Genomic DNA, 17,213 nt, shown 5'->3' on the forward strand with positions numbered 1-17,213 from the left:
GCTGTCTTTATTCTACTCCTAGCTCTTTCCTCAGTTTTGCTTTATATCTAACCCATTTGCTGTAGAGAAACAGTAATTAGCTTTCTTCTTCATGCATCACACATCTCCGGTTTTACTCCATAACCCAGTTTGTAGCTCCATCAACTGATCTCCAAGCTCAACCTGGGGGGTCTTTGTGTGAGCTGGGTACAGAGGCCACCTTGAAGATCACCAGGTCTTCTCACCCACTGTGGTCTCTCCTCTCTCGGCAGGCAAGCCCTGCGGCGTGGGTCACTGCGCTCTCCCTCTGCTGCAGGTGTGCCCCGGGGGGCCAGGGGCTGAAGGACACTTTCAGCCGGGTTTCCAGCCAGTAATGGGCAGAAGGTGCTGGGCTGGGGTTTAGATACTACAGCTCACCAAAGGCTTTGCCCTCTTCCTGCAGCTTGTGGGGAAAAAATCGCTGGTGGTACCGTTTTACCCCTCCTGGGCACACGCTGCCATGCCGCAGTACCGGGCTGGAGGGTCTGGCATCCTGGGAGGCTCCTCCTTGCGTTCATCGCCGAGGCACGTCGCAGGGCACGGATCTCGCCAGGAAGCTGACAGCAGCACAGCAGCCCTGGCGAGAGAAGAGCTTCGCCGGCAAGTTGCTCCTGGGGATGCATGGGGAGGCAGGAGGTTAGTCATACACGCCGCAGAAACACACCACTACAACAGGGCTCCTCCAGGAATGTGTTTATTTACATTAAAACACTATTATACAAAGAAAGAAAGAAAAAAAAAAAAGAGACGACGTCTTAGAAAGGCAGATGTGCCCCTATCCCTTGCTCCCACCCTGTCTTGCTGCCGCCTTCCTTCTGCTCTGGTCCCACTGTGAGTGCCATGATCCTTGTGGGAAAATCCCTTCCCAACCCTCTCTCAGGGTGAACATCCCTGTTTTCCATTTAAGTGGCTTTCAGAAACCTTTGTTTTCGGCCTCCAAAGAAAACTCTTGCCCAAATGTTTTTTTCTTAATTTATTTATGTAACACAGTGTAGAAAGCTATCAATTCATAAGCAATGGTTCTGTACAATCATCCTGCAGAGGATCCCTGTTAATTTTCGACCAGCAGGCACTTTTCCCCCCCAGAAGTGCTCACAATTAACAGGGATTCTTTTTAATAATTTTTTAAGATCAAAAAGATACATGGAAAAGAAAATAAAGTTTACCTCTCAATGCCTAAAGTGTGCACATAAAACAGGCACAAAGAAACGAATGTGTATTCCCATGATTTCTACGTCACTAATACAGCAGGAGCAACAATCTGTACAATAAAATGCAGCTGCAGAGGAAAAGAATTTCAATAACTCATCTGGAATACTTTTTAAAAAATGTTGTTTTACTTTAAAATGCATAGTGATCAGAAAAGAATGCTCAGCAAAGAGAAGCAGCTAAACCCCACAGACACAGAAAGCATCCCCCATCAATTCTTAAAGCATATTTCAATTAGGACTTAATTTTTGTCACAAATCACAAGAATAATATACAACTGGCTAAGGAGCTACATGATAAATAATTGGGAAAGAGAATCTATTCATGCACTAGTTAAATACAGCTAACCTCTTTACAGTACACAAAAAACATTCATTAATAATGTAAAGACTGAAATGTAAAGAGAAAGAGAGAGAAAATACATTACTGATTTTATTAATTCAAGTTCAGGCATCTACTTGTGTTACAGCACAGCTGTCAAAAGGCGAGAATGAGTAAATAATAAAACAGAGTGTTTTTCTTTCTTTCCACATTATTCTATAACTGAACACCGATGGGCAGTGAAGCAATCATTCTGCTGTCCAACTCATGAGGCTGCTGTGGTGTCCTAGTTCTGCATCTGTTCAAAGAACTTGTAGGTGGGATTTTCATAGCCATTTTGCTGCATCTTGGAAAGGTGGCGCTCCTCTGGTGTCACTGCAGCATCCACCTGTCATGAGAAGAAACAACCAGGGTCAGATTCTTCCTTAATTCACAGCATACCCCATGTTTCCCCACTTTATGGCCACCCAACAGACTGTACCCTCTCCTGTGCATTCAGGCAGAAAGGATCCTCTGAAACACAAGATACGAGTGTGTTCTTTCCTCATCACCTCCTTTTTTTTTTTTTTTAAAAAAAAAAAGTAAGTTGGGTCCCAAGCTCAGTCCAAATCTCCTAAGAAAGTCTAAAAGAAAAGTGGCTGGGAAATGATAGGGATACTTCTCCATTAAACAGAGTATTAAACCTAGTACCTGGAAGCTGTAACATTGTCTGAGGAGACAACTGTCTCTGAAAACTCTTCCCTCCAAGTTACGCAGGACTGCAAGTGGCTGCATGAACAAAATCAACGGACATCACCGCACCCAGCAATAAATCAGAAGCCAGCAAAGAGCTTTAAAGAGCAACTTACAAGAGATGGCCCTTCTAGCTTGGACAGTCATGGTTCACTTTTTTTGGTCAGAATAATATGCAGGAGAAGATAGGCAACAGGAACAATTCTGCAACTCATTTTTTTGCTGTGGGAGTTCAAAACCAGCTGATCAGACTCAGCAGTACCAGCTTTGATTTTTGTTGTCTGGCTCAGGAAGTGTGCAACTCCACAAACAAAAAAAAGCAGATATATTTTCCATCTCCTCACTAGTCCCCGATTAGTTGTGTTTTTCCCCCTAGGATATATATCAGTATCTGGCCTTGGGATCTCAAAAGACAAGGAAAAGCTCACTAAAAAGCTGAAGGAAGTGCCTTGAGGCTGCCTTCTGTCTATACTGTGCTCGCAGATCTGTTGCAGATGTTGTGGTCTCAAGACCAAGAAAAACTGGAAAAAATAAAATGAGGGTAGCAAGGAAATGCTGGAGTAGCCAGATACAAGGTAAGCAAAAAATCCCATTGCACTCACAGAAACAGAACTTCTGTGGCTCCAGGGTCAAGTTTGGTTCAATTCAGTGACAAAAAGCTTGATGTGCCTGCACTGGTTTAAGTATTTCTACTTAACAAAAATTGACCTTTCTCAATTACTTGGAAGACAGGCATAAAGACAGCTCAGTCAAGACTTGTCCATTGAATACCTGCGGCTCCACAGATTTTTTTTTTTTCTTCATTGAACATTAGAGAAATATAAAACTCCATCAAATTAGAGTGGACGAGAACAATCGCTAAATGTTAATTACCTCTGCTGTATGAGCTCAATAGCTGTTGTGTATTCAAAACCTACTGTATCCTGGCTATCTTGCTAACCACCTACGAAAACAGAGCTAAGAAAGTCTGCTGGACAGCTATTTCATTTGCTGTTATCTCTGGTGTTAGCTCTTAAAAAGAGAAGGTAAAAAGGGAATTTTACATCATCAAAAATTTTAAATCAAGAAGGTGGCCAAAAGTCTAAAGTATTAGGTATGAACATTTTCCTGTGGATTCTTGTAAGTACTGACCTTCAGGAAAAACATCCATTTAATTTTAGCATAAAAATGAGCAATAATGGAAAGTGTATTCTCTCAAGAAGCCTTCCGTAGCAGGCTAACCTTTTAATAAAAAAAGCAAAGGAGAAGTACTTATGTCTGATACTCATTTTAAATCTACTCCACAATACTGGAAATAACTCAGCTTAGTGAGGACAGACTATTACCTTCGGTAAGTTGTTACCTGATGCCCTGGAGAAAGATTAAAGGTGTGTTCTTCCATGCTTGGGACAAATGTAGGCTGCTCAGCTTATTTTTGCAGCTGTTCATATCTTTTGGTAGGTTATACCACAGGACCACCTTTCCCACAGTACCACCAGAAAATGGCTCCTTTCAGAGCAATCTTTTGTCTCAATGTTCTTTTGTTACTTAAGAGAAGAAACAGTTCTCTGTGTGGCATGTGTATCGGACTGCTCAGATGAATTGCTAACCCTGAATCACATCCATTTTCGTATCTGCGCACCTTCTAAATCTCCTCGTCCATGTTCCAACTCTCAAACTGCATTTTCAATCGATACTGTATCTTCCATCAAATCTCTTTTTCTTATGCAATAATTGCACATTTTTGTGAAATACCCAACTTTAAGGGTCACATACTGCTTTTGCTCGCGAGCTATTGTGAAACTCTCCATAGCTGGGAATCCTGAGCGTTCCAGCAAGCCCTCGACTCCTGCCGGCAGGGAACAGGATGCCAGGCAGAAAGGATCACAGGGCTGAGCTGACATGGTGCTCCCTGTGTTCCTGATTCTGCAGTATAACTTGGCGGCTGGCTTTCTCTCTTTTTTTTTTTTTCCTAAGTTGGATTTGCATGGAGTAATTCTCTTATGCAACAAACCCAAAATACATTTATTTCTTCACCTCCTGTGACATGCTTTCAGGCAGTGAAATCCTGTTTAGAGATGGTGCTCTTGCTTTAAGCTGCTCTTTCCAGATTTCCCTTGTTTTAGAAATTGGGGTGGGGGGAACAGTGTTTTTCTTTCCCTGCCCCCCTCCCTCTCTAGAAGTGCCACAAGTTTTCTACTGAAGGATGCAAGCTTCCCCTGGCCAGCCCACGCGAGCGGTGAGTGCTCAGCTTGGCTGTCAACAATCATTTCGATCCATCAAGGACAGGAGAACTCCTGGGAATTTCACAGCCCGTCTCCTCTTCAGCCTCTGCACCCAAATCCCCACGACATTTCTGTACAACAATGCGCTCAGCAGCCAGCGTACAACGGTGCACTCGCATTTTAAAGACTCGTCCGTGGCTGCTGCTCAAGTCTCACCTACGGCCGGCAGAGAGGGCAGCGTCGGTGCTGGGCGAGAGGCAGCGAGAGCTGCCACAGCTCACAGCACTCATCTCTGCGCGCACCTCCTGGGGCTGGGTCGCTTCCTGCTGCTCCACCTGTCCTTTCTCCAGGGGTTGCCAACTTCTCCCTCCACAAGGTTACACCATCTATATCCATATGCAGTGACGCTACTGCTGTTTGGCAGAACGCTTGCTCTCCATGTATGCCATCAGTAGAACAGCAGTAGGGCCTAATGAACCCATTCCATTTGGTTTTGTACAGACACGTCAAAGGCCTAATCCCTGCCCTAAGGACCCTGCAAATGTAACAGCGTTAACTATTTCTGTTGTGGCAATGTCGCTGTATGCCATCTGCTGCTGCTAAAGTTGTCACTAACATGGCTGCAAAGGGAAGAGAACAAAGCAGGGAAAGTGCAAAGTGTTCCTGTGTCATTTTCAGTACGTACAGAAAATAGGAATACAAAGTAAGTGCAGAGGAAAAGCCACCCTTCCTTTCGTTCTTGAAGGGGCTACTGTAGCATCAAGTCAGCCCTGGTTCTTGTGCACAGTATCACCACGCTACAGGAGTGCTCCTCCCAGTCAAGGAGCGAGAGCCTCACAATTCACAATTAAGCCCACCGACAGTTCTAAAACGTTCTCTTCTAGCATGAAATTAAAGCACAATATAAAGCTCTGGCGTTGAGGGATCGGGGGTCTCTGTGTACCAATACGTGCCTGAGAGCATCTTCCTTTCTAGGAGGCTCCCCCTACTAGGCTGGGATGGAAAGGAGGGTTATGCCAGAACCTGTGCTGTACTTCTTCATATTTAAGCTCCAAATGACACTGTATTGAACTGTCACCCATTTTAGCTTAAACATCCCACCCGGCACTTCTTATTCAGGACTAGAAGATGTAATAAGCACACAGCATAACCTGCTTGCAGGAAAGAAACAGGGTAAGACAACAACATAAATAAAAAAGAATCAAAGAAAGTGCAAGGTAGAAGAGACTAAAGAATTGATGAGAAACTAGAAAAACTTGGAAGAAAATCAGGGAGGAGAAAGATTATGAAAAAATATGATGAAGGACAGTAAAATCAGACTTTACTTTTAACACCCTTGGACAATATTCCATATTAAAAAGCCCCACTTTGATAAAACTAGTTTACAGTGAAAGTCCAATAACCTCTGAAATATAGCATTTATAGATGAAAGAGATTTATTAAGGCAGTGTTAGTCAAATTTTTTCATTTCCTCCTCAGCCTTTAAAATGACTAGTGGTGGTACACTAGCACCTCTCTTTCCTGTAGCTGTCTGCTGCAGGGTAATCCATCTCACCGCCAACCTGCGTGCACTATCACTCATCCTGAATGTCTTCTACTCGCTTTTACCCATTTCAACTCTGCCAAACTGCTCCTCTCGTTCCTTACCACCTCTGTCCTAGGTATTGCTCTGCCAAATGACATGCCTTGAGCCCAATTATCTCCCTGTCAGTAAATCTCTAAAGCCCTTTATCATTTTAAGAAGCTTTTTGCACCCATTATGGAGGTGGCAGGAGTTGAAGACAGCACTTAAAGTGTGGGTACTCTGGTGCTGCTGAGAAGCAGCCTAGACACTTCTCTTCTCTACAACGTTATGTCTCTTGAGAAAACAGCTCGGTCAGGTAGCTAACCTCTTTGGAGACTGTTTGTCCATCCCTTCTGCTCCAGCCTATGGATCTTTCACACAGAAAATCCTAACGTGGAGTCAGGAAGATGGTAATCCTGCAGAAAAATTCATGTGCTGCCTCCACACACGTGGGGCAGATCAAAAGACACACCTGCAGAGCGGACTCTGAGAGATAGGGGTTTGGAGAGTACTACAGCAATTTTAATGGCTTCTCTGCTACTGCTGTGAGCCCTCCCGTTGCCACCTCTCCCCACACGCTCCTGCTGGAGGTCCTGCCTCTATAACAGAAAGCAAATGAACTTCAAAGACGAGATCCTGAAAGAGGAGGAGGTGAGACAGTCGGCTGTAGTCTGGAGCACAGGAGAGGTGAGAACCTCTCTTTTGCCACCTGCTTTCATGGAGGAAGTAACTTCCTGCAGACAGCTGGGGTGGCCGCACCAGCAAAACTCACCTTCAGAATCTTTGCCGGAGCTCCTATGGGCACATATAATAATTTTGAATCACTTGGTCATTTACTTACTTGACTGTGGCAGTCCTTCTCCTGGAGAGGCTGAACCACTTTGAAACATTTATGTTCTCAGACTTGGAAGAAAATTATTTTGACACTTTTTCTAAATAGGACAAGTATATTTCTCCTCAGAGCTTCAAAACAAGGCTGTCAGGACTTTTAATAATATCTTTTGTTAAAGAAACAGTGAAATGCGAAAAAGCGCTACAGTCAGAGTTGACTTTTTGGAAGGTAAGAATACAAGTGGAATTGGACCTGGTTTGTAATCTTGCATCCATTATCACAGAGTTAAATTCTCACAGTACCTCCTGACATGCAACAAACAAGTTGCAAGATTTGTTAAAATATACCCAGCCAACCTACAGCTGATTACAGTTATTTTTACATCAAGTGATTTTGCTCCGTACTTTTTGTGCACTGCACATTAAAGGTGCACTGTTGCTAAATAAATTAATCCTCTTTAGAATGGAACAGCTTAATTTTGAAGACATTTTAATATTAAACATCAACTGTATATGGATCTTTGGGTGTTGGGGTTTTTTTCTCCCCAAGTGCTACAAAATTTTCAGCAACCTAGGACAAAAATAGATGTTAGACCTTTCTTGCAGGTGAGAAGCTCAGACAGTGAGGCTATGCAGTCTGCTAGGACCACAGAGCAAGTCTGGCAGAATAAGGAATCCTGCCTGCCAACGCCAGACACAACGCAGCAAATCTACAAGGCGACACCGTCTACACTGTGGTACTATAAATGGACTCATACTCTTGGTAGAGCCACATGCTATAGCTCTATGGTTTTAACTGTAACATTTTTTATTCCCTAAGTGATGCTGTCATTTTGACATGAATTACTTCTTCAGCTTGTTATTTCTAGTCGAACATTTCCAAGTTCATTGCCACTGAAGAAAGCTCGTAGGAATCCAGGATTACCTTTACCACGTCATTCTATCAAGAAAAGCCCACCTGAAACTTTAAGGTCCTACTGCAATAATGGTATGTCCACATTCAATGTCTGATCTGGGGCTTTGGCCTAGGCAAGCCTCTTGGCCCATTCCGTTGTCGCTAAATTCTGCCCAGGTTGCACAACTGTTGCCAGCAGCTATCAACTAGGTGGTTTAGAACTAAAAACTGTTTCAATTTTCTACAAAATGGGCCGGAAGCTTTCATATGCAAAGTTAAAGTTGAGAGAGTCTTGCTTGCTATTTTCTGCCTCTCGGTTCAAATGCTGCACGGTTTGCTGTCTGCTCAAATCTCACCCCAAACGGTTGGTGCTCTTCAGGAGGGTTTCAAACCATGGGGGCAACCACAGCACAGACATAGGGATGCACAAGCACAGGCTTAAGACAAAGGCTTAGTCAAATATTTTTAAGACCCTTCGTTGCCCCACACAGTGGAATACAGGCATCAGGAAGCATGTGTCTCCAGCAAGATCAAAGCAAGGTTCATTTGACTCAAGGTGAAACCAACAGAACTGTGGACTTGAACAAGACTTCGTTTCAATAAAAAATTTAAAATACCAGCTTTGGAAGGCAAAAACATATAAATGTTTCAAGTGCTGGCTAATATAAGTACTAAGCCAGACACTCCCACCACAAACTAGATATCAATACACAAGGGGACAAAAATGTTACACGAACCCCCTTCCACTTCTCATAAATTTTTCTACTTACAGAGATCCTTTCTTAAATCCAAGCAACAGGTGAGGTATTTTAAGTTACTGTAAATTGACCACAAATTTACTTGGTAGACTGGGAAGAGACACGGGTTTTCATCTTGAAAATCCCATATAAGAGTCTTATATGTTATTTGTTTCTCAAATCTATGAATTTCAAATTAGCCATAAATCAAAAGCTGTTGGTGGCAAAAGGAAATCTTGTTTAGACAACAAAAAGTAATAAAGTATTTGTATAGGGAAAACTCTTGTAGTGTACAGCACGATGCACAGAAGACCTGTCTCAAATGTTTATTTGCAAGCTAAATAAATAAATGCATGTGTGTGCACTCCCAACAACAGTAAAACCAGATTTTTCCACTTATGCAGTTATCTGCCTATTGGCTACTGTTACATTTCCTACAAAATGAACTTTCACATTATGAGGTGATTGGTCTGAGACAGTTCCAGAATATATTCTTGTGGTTTTACACCCAAATTAACATGGTTTATATTGTGTCTGCATTTACAAAATAAGGCAATTTGATTCCACTCTCCAGATGCAACCACTCCAACTCTGAATACTAGGCTAGCCAAAAACGTTGTTTCTTCATTTGTAAATACATTTACAGAACAGTGTGTTTGGTGTGTTGTGCATGCGACACCAGTTGTGCTTTGTAGTCCTTACTTACCTCCACAACCCCATGATGGATAGATGTGTACTGCTTCTTCTTCAGCATCACCAAAGTAATGACAATCACTGTTGCTATGACAACACCTCCCACCATTAGTCCAATGATGGCACCTTTATTTGAACCCACATCTTCAGCAAAGAACACCTACAAAAGAAAAATAAAGGAAGGAGGCTAATAAAAAGCTCACTGAATATTTGGCTAACCTGTCCAGCTGCCACAGCAGTATAAAGCCTTTTGAAGCATCAGTAATTAAACAGTATTGCATCCTAATTATTCAAAACTGGATCGCTGTATCACAAAGCTCTCATAGTTGGACAAGAGCAATTTGGGAAATCTCTATTGCCTGTGGTGTAGCAGTGCTGTGGCTAAGGGGAAGATGAATTTCCATGGTTCTGCTTCACATAGGTCTTAGATAGTAGCTGCTTTCTTTTCTTGGGTAAGTGAACCAAGCTAATTGCAAAATGACTGATTAGCTTGTAGAGGAGGAACCAGGGAGCATACACATTTCTTCACTTTTAGAATGCTAATCATGGCAGTGTTCATAATTCTACATCTGTGTGGTTTGCTTGGACTATGATGCGTCTCTTGGATAAAAGAGTAGTGAAGACCTGTAGGACAACAGTGAAACTTGCACGCATCCAGTTGGGAGAAAACTCTCATGCCAAAGAGACAAAAGTCCAACAAAACCAGGCATGCTGATTTAAGTGACCACTAAGGGATGCTTCAAGATTTTGCAGGGTAAAGGGAGAATGAGCTATACCTGGATGATGACAATACTCATGTGAGACCTAGATGAGGTAACAGTTGTGTGAAAAACAGAGAAATCCACTTGAATTATATGGCAAAAGAGTGGACAGTAAGATGCTTTACTATGCTTTTAATAAGATTGGCTTTTAGCAACAGGAGCAGGTATGAAAAGTGGGTGACTGTTTTCACTGTCCTGCTTTGTATTCAAGGAATATGCTGGATTATTTTACATCTATGCATATTTTACAAACCTTTTGTCTGCTTGTCAATAGCAGGCTTTTATTATTATTATTTTTAACCAAAATGGACAAAAAGGATTAGAGAATAAATTACATTCACAGAATTGTAAAACTACCTCACTCTGAGAGACTAAATACTTTGACAAGTATTTAACAAAAATGCAGAGGGAAGGAGGAAACCAGCTGAGAATTATAATGAGCTGTATAACATTTGCACTCTTTAAGAAACACAATGTTCCTCAGAGAGGTATTAAAGCACGCAGTATAAATATTTATATTATTCCTAGTCATAAGCAAGAAATGTGTTTAAACAAAGTTAAGAATTCACTAGAAAGTACACACAATGGACAGTGTTGGCATAAGCTGATGCGAAGTAGTAATTTCTTCTGTCAATTTTACCTGCCCAGGAATGAAATTCTGTTACCATACTGTTTTGGAGCACTGTGAAATGCCCCAGCTAATATACATGTGCAACAGAAGAAGGCCTTAAGCACTCTGAGCCATGAAAATCAACTTAATGTACAGTTAAAACATGAACACCCATAAAGGAGAAAATAACTGCAATTTCAACTCAATTCAGAACTTTGCGTGTAAAATACAGCGCGCAGCTGAAGTCAAAGCAATATCCTAAGGAGGCTGTTTCAGTAAATCCTACCAGGGCACAGCAGAAGGAAAACACAGATGAAAGTATTTTCTGCTTACTGCTTTTGAATTAAAGCTAATGGAGAAGGGCATCAGCTAGGATATGGATGGCATGTGGTAAACAAGCAATGCCCTGTAAGGCATCAGTGCGGTACCTGCTCAGCAATACTGGACTCCTCACTCAACCTCGACTGAAAAGGTAACCGAGAGGACAGCTTGCTAATTTTTAAATAATGGTTGTACCTATCAGTAAGAAGTACGGCATAAAATGCTTTAAAAAGGTGCAAAGGTCCTATTTGAGGAATCACACAGATTACCCAAGTGCAGGGATTGCAATGCACTCCCTATCAGCCACCAGGGTAAGGGCAGTTTCCGGCACCAAACTGCTCGGGATGGTATCAAACCACTTAAACATTAAAGGTTGCTGCTGGGAAGCGCATGTGACACAGGATCAGTAACTACTGTGTCTAAACCACATTCCTGCAAGTTCCTTCCCTTCAGTAAACCGCATGGGTTTACTCCATCAGGACGTTTAACCCATCTGAGCTGAGCATGTCAGAATTTCCCAAATTAGTGCTAATGCATTTTGGATTAGCTTGTCAAACTGGGAATTCTCAGTTCTCGGCATCAAAGAGATGGCAGAATACCTTTTCACACAGTGATTGCCTAGTTCAAATGCAAATTTGAGTCCCATGTTAATTTTAATTTTCAGCACTACTTAGCTTTAAGAATATATTAAGAAAAAAGCTTTCAAGTTTAATATCAGGATATTGAAAGTCACGGAACCGAAATCTCATCATGTAATACACCTTTACAAAAGAGGAAGCAGAAAAGGTTTATAGTCAACACCGCCTTATGGGTTCTTCATTACTTATTAAGGGACTGAAAAAAGCTTTTAGAAGATGCTTGTTCTTACTTACACTGCTTTTGGTTGTTATTTTTGTGTTCATAAGCAGCACAGTTCAAGTGGGGAACAACATTTTGCTCTTACCTGCCCTTCACCTGTTCATAATTTAATATGTCTTAAGGAACAAAACACAGATACAGCCAAGTACAAATTAAAACTAAGGCTGGTACAGAATCTCCTCTTATCCCAAGCAGGCAATCTTGTGAAAGGTTATGCTCCATGGAGTTCAGCCTCCTTCATGCATCACCACCATCTGTTTCGACAGAAAAGGAATCTATTCCTGAAATGGTGTCACTCTATTTCTTGCTGCACCATGCTGCGTGTCTCCATCAAACTTTTTCTTTTTTTGAACTTACTTAGCATTTTCTTCCCTCTGTATCCCTTCTCTTTAGTTATGTGGCCATGACATTATGTGGCCATGACAGATGGACCGTGGGACAAGTATTGCCCATATGACCACATCCAGTCACATGGCAGTACGAGGGCAGGAACTATCAGAATTTCCTCTTGTGAGACTTAATGGCTCTCCACCCTCTCTGCTGAAATTATTCCAGGTTTACTCTCATTTAAAAGAGAACCAGAAAAATCATGATCTGTTCATGTGAAAACTTTTTTTTAGCACTTTCAGCATCCACATTACTCGAGGGAAACATGGCCATAATTGACCCTCTAGTTCAAGATTGAATCAGGAACTCAAAACACACGCGTGGAAAGCACTGTTTGTTCACTCACCAGCTTTTGATGATGAACTTCATATCCTGAGTCATGCCGGAACTCCGCATCCATCTTCACTTCAGATATTTCTTCTGTTTTAACATTGGTCAACCCGGAACCTGTGTTGTACCGCAATGACAATTCATTAAAGTCATCAACTCAATTGTGTTCTGCTTACCTCCACCGTTACACGAGCAGAAGGCAATGGTATCACTCACGCGGAGGAGGTGTGATGCAACGTGAAAGGGAACTGGGAGGAAAGTGAGGTACATCTGATGTTTCAGTCCCACTGAGGTGACACAGAATGAGCTGGTAAAATTTCTCCTCTGTTAAATGTTCCTTAATCCACTGCAGCTATGTTAGTACAAGAATCAAAGGCTTTCAGCATGAAACACTGCAAGAACTAAGCTGCGAGGGATCACCAGTATTCTTCTGAATTGTGTCACAGGATGCAGACACATCTGCTCTGACAGCCTCTTTAGCAATGCCAAGAAAATTTGGTGTTTAGGCCGAAATCTTCCTCCTCCCTAAGCTCAGGCTGCTGTGAGGAAAAACACATACCCATGGTGTGAGGTGGGGAACCCCAAATACTGTATTTTCTTGCTTCCTTTGAGTCTGTACCTTTTGCCAAAACATGCACAAATCAGAGTTATTAAAACGTTCATGAAGTTTACACAGTTCTTGTTTGTTTTTGTATGTCAGACTGCTCAGAACTAATATGAAGTCTTGAATTCCACCTGAGAGATGATAACTGTCCCTCTTGATTAGAAACATACAGTAAAGCAAGTAAGCAAAGCTTGCAGCGATTTTAATTGTACATAGTTTGCGGTCCTGTGCAAAGGGGAGATGCTGCACTTGTCTAACTGAAAGAAGGCCAGGATTTCCTCCTGGAAAATAGCCTTATGAGAATGAGCCATGCTTACAACAGCTGAGCAGTGCATCCTATCTATGTATCAGTGAATCTATGAATGTTTTGTCCTGAAAAGCTGGCTCTGGCTTATAGCGAACATATGGGTATTCATGTAGCTGGTTATTTTCCTTCTCAGTACCAACTGACTGACATTTATATTTCTTGGAGGTACAAGCACTGCAGAAGCACGGTGTTTATGAGAAGTTATTTCCTCACCCCATCTAATGTGGCAAGAACAAACTGGTTCATATTCCTTGTCTATATTTATTTCAGCATTCTCCAAGCCTTCATTCTGATTCTCAGTATTTTGGGCTGACCTTAAACTCTGATGCAGAGGAAGAACCTCTTCTAAAATTCTCAACACTTCTGATGGCTCTTGTGCTCCACCGTCTCTCTGGACTCTCAATAAATTCTTGAAGACTTCCATGTGCCAATGAGCTCCACAGTCTAAAGTAGCACTCAATGCAAGAATTACTGCCCTTTTATTGCCTTTGAATGTGCAATTTCTTTTTTCATTAAATGCTGATTTATTTTTGTATTATGAGTCAGCAAGAAAAGCCCTCCCAAGAACTTCTCTGGACTGTACTGACAATCCCATTCTAAGGTTCTGATCTTTCTTTTCACAGTAAACCATGCAAAAGAGAGAACAAGAATCATCTTCATGCACTGAAGTATTTTTGGCTATTTTCTTGAACAGTCTGACTGCCCCATAAATTCTACCTTAGTAAGTGTCATTTTTTTTAAGGAATAAAGCACTTAAGGATCTCAAATTTCTTTATTAAGATTTTTGATGCTACATTTCAGTACTGACAAGTCTATTATGACATTTATATACAAGAGACCATTTCTAAATGCAAGAACATTAACATACTTAAGGAACTGCAGTTTGAAAACAAACCATGATGTTCTGTCAATGAAATGCAAGAGGAAATGGAGATGAAGGAAATAAAACCCACATGGTACCTGAAAAGAGGTTTAACTTTCTATCCTTGAGGCAGCTATGGTTAGTTTTCCAAACTAAAATAAGAATACAATTTACTCTCCTTTGCGCATCACCTCAAAATAGCCCCTACGCCTGCATCAACAGGAAGTGAAGAAAATGAGAAGATGGATCTGGCTGCACAGAGGCTCGCCTCCTCAACCCCCTGCCTTTTTGCTTTTAGGATTAAAAGGGGAGGGGGGAAAACCCAACAGTGGAATAGCAGGGCTTCACATAGATTAAATAGCTGGGGGGGGGAAAGGGCTTTCCCAGGACTTGGCTCACTGCCCCGAGCTGTAGCGACTGAAGAGGCAGCCGTCTCCCAGCTGCTCGCCACCATCCACAGCCGCTCTTGCTGCCCCTCAGAAATGCCGGCAAAAGCACCAGGTGGAAACTCCTGGCAAGGGCCCGGGGAATTGCACAACACTACCGCTACAGCTGGCACAATCACTGAAGCTATAAATACTGATTAGAATGCATCCATACATGAGATACATCCATGAAGAATCAACTTGTCTTTTGTTGAGGCAAGGCCTGCCTCCCAAACCTCTTAGAGGTCACTGGAAGAGTTAGGAAGCTTGTGGGAAACAGTGATTCAGCGTGGAGTGAATCTGGATTTCCAAAAAGCCTTTGAGAAGGTCCCCAATCAAAGCTCTGGCAGAAGCGAAGATAGCAAGGATTAAGAGGGAAAGTCCTACACAGCTTTCCATAACTGATTAAAGGATAGGAAATGAAGTGTAAATACACAGCCATCTTTCACAATAGTGGAAGGTGACCAGCAAGGTCCCACACAGATCTGTGCTGTGCTGTTTGTAAAGTGATCTGGAAAAGGGAGTGAACAATGACATGACAGAATTTATTGACAAAAAGTAAAAGAAAAAAAGAGGATAGTCAAAGTAAAAACAGCTGCAAAGGACTGCAGAAGGATATTACAAATTCTGAGTGCACAATAAAAAGGAAATGATATTCAATGTTGATATAATACAGTGGTGCTTGCAGGGATACACAGCCCTAACTATACACAACAATAGGCTCTAAATCAGCTCTGTTCCACCCAGGACAGAGACCTTGCAGTCACTGCGGATAACTCTCTGTGGGCAGTTGCCTCCGTAGCAGTCAAAAAGGCAAAGAGAAAGCTAGGAGTAATTATGAAGGAATAAACAGAAACATTGTTACACCGCTGTATAAATGATGCATCCTCATTTTAAATCTGGCTATCCATTCTGCCTCAAAGGCAGAAGAACTAGAAAAGATACAAAGCAGGGAGACACAAACGATCACTGGTATGGAATGGTTTCTGTGCAGGAAGGAATAGATAAATCAGGAGTTTTCAAACTGGAAGAGACAAATGAGGGGAAACACCACAGAGGCCTGTATGACTGTGAATGACAACGAGAAAGTCTACAGGAAAAGGTTAGTCATTATTTCTCCTAAGAAAGAACAGGACACCAACATGGCTATGACACAGCAGATCAAAAAATAACAGAAGAAAGTGTGTATGTGTGTGTGTATATATATATAATTTGGCACAATGCAAAATTGGACTGTGGAACTCATTGGCACAAATCATGAGGATGTTGAAAATACAAATGAACAAATGCAAAGAAGAAAGGTTCATCCAGGGTTAGTAAACACAACGGTGAAAATACAATTTCCAGTCCTGGAAGTCTATCAAATGCTGGCTGCCAAAAGCCTAGGGGATGTGCCAGGAGTACAAGGCAGAAGTGAAGCCTGTAAGTATCCGGTATGCACCACTGCTAGAGGCAGGATAAAGGGCTTGGGTACTTCTGCTCTTGGGCTCCGACCACTTACACTGAAAGTAAGATATGATAGCTTAGACCGTGGGTCTTCCTTAACTTCAGTTAAGCAGAGCCCAACGCCACAGGCAGGAGTTACAGCAGTATTTCAGGGGGCAGAACAGGTCAGGAGCCTTCACATCAATAAGCGATAGAGGGTGCTAAGTTCATCAGTAGTCTCAGCTGCTGGAAAAACTAGGCTCAGGCTTCCCTAAAGCCACATTTCTTTGAGGGCTCCCGTCCCTCCTCCCATTCCCATCAAACAGTAGCACGGGAGCCGTGCTTCCAGCATGCAGCAGGCTAAACAATCTTTTGCCTTGATATCAGGCAGAAATTTTTTGGTTTGGGCCAGGTGACCAAGGTCTGGAGGTCTACTTGGCCTTACTCACCAATCCACAAAAATGCCATGGGATCTGAACACAAAGTAGGACTGATATTAGGAAGTCAAGGATATTAGACTTACTAAAAATTGTTTTTAGCAGATAGTACAGGAAAAAGGTCAGAAACAGAAAAAATCTTCTTTTGCACTAACAAACCTGATAGCAATTTTTTCCTTCCTCCTATTGCCCTTAGAAGTGAGGAAAAAGACTTTTAAAAGTACCAGTAGGGTAAACTGGTGGTCTTCTGCAAATACTTATTATATAGTAAGAGAAGCATGACTCTGCACCGGAATCAATTAAATACTTGGTAAGAGACAAAATTATATATGGGGTTGTATGTGCCTTTTCAGCATGTTACATTATAGAATTTAGACTTTCTATTTAAAAGACTTCACTTTATTTCCAGTTCATTCACTTTCCTGTCCTGGTGACTAAATATTTAGCCCTACATGCTAAAAGCAAAGATTTATTTTTCAAAGGTAGCAATCAAAGAAGGAAAAACTGAAGAAGGAAAAACTAACTGAAGAAGAAAAAAGGGTCTTTCCAAAACTTTTATTAGAGGTGTGTGAATCATGTAAGATGCGAACAGCTAAGGGCTTCCCAATGCCACTCTACTCTTGCATTGAAGACAAGCATGCAAAGAAAAGTTAACTATATGACAAGACCTTTAATTCTGACA

General features: G+C 41.8%; 1 protein-coding gene across 2 annotated transcripts in view; it reads right to left on the reverse strand.

The window, feature by feature from the left end:
• Window positions 1–696: 696 nt before the first annotated feature.
• APP (amyloid beta precursor protein) overlaps window positions 697–17,213 on the reverse strand; it is a 231,715-nt gene continuing 215,198 nt past the window's right edge. For both annotated transcript variants that reach the window (XM_075770028.1, XM_075770018.1), the window contains 3 exons: window positions 12,488–12,588; window positions 9,218–9,364; window positions 697–1,936 (listed from right to left, as the gene is read on the reverse strand). In XM_075770028.1, the coding sequence (XP_075626143.1) occupies window positions 1,835–1,936; window positions 9,218–9,364; window positions 12,488–12,588 (350 nt within the window). In that variant the 3' untranslated portion in view covers window positions 697–1,834. The remainder of the gene's footprint in view (window positions 1,937–9,217; window positions 9,365–12,487; window positions 12,589–17,213) is intronic.

This window comes from Balearica regulorum, chromosome 1 (assembly GCF_011004875.1).
Source record: "Balearica regulorum gibbericeps isolate bBalReg1 chromosome 1, bBalReg1.pri, whole genome shotgun sequence".
In the NCBI taxonomy this organism is placed as follows: Eukaryota; Metazoa; Chordata; class Aves; order Gruiformes; family Gruidae; genus Balearica; species Balearica regulorum.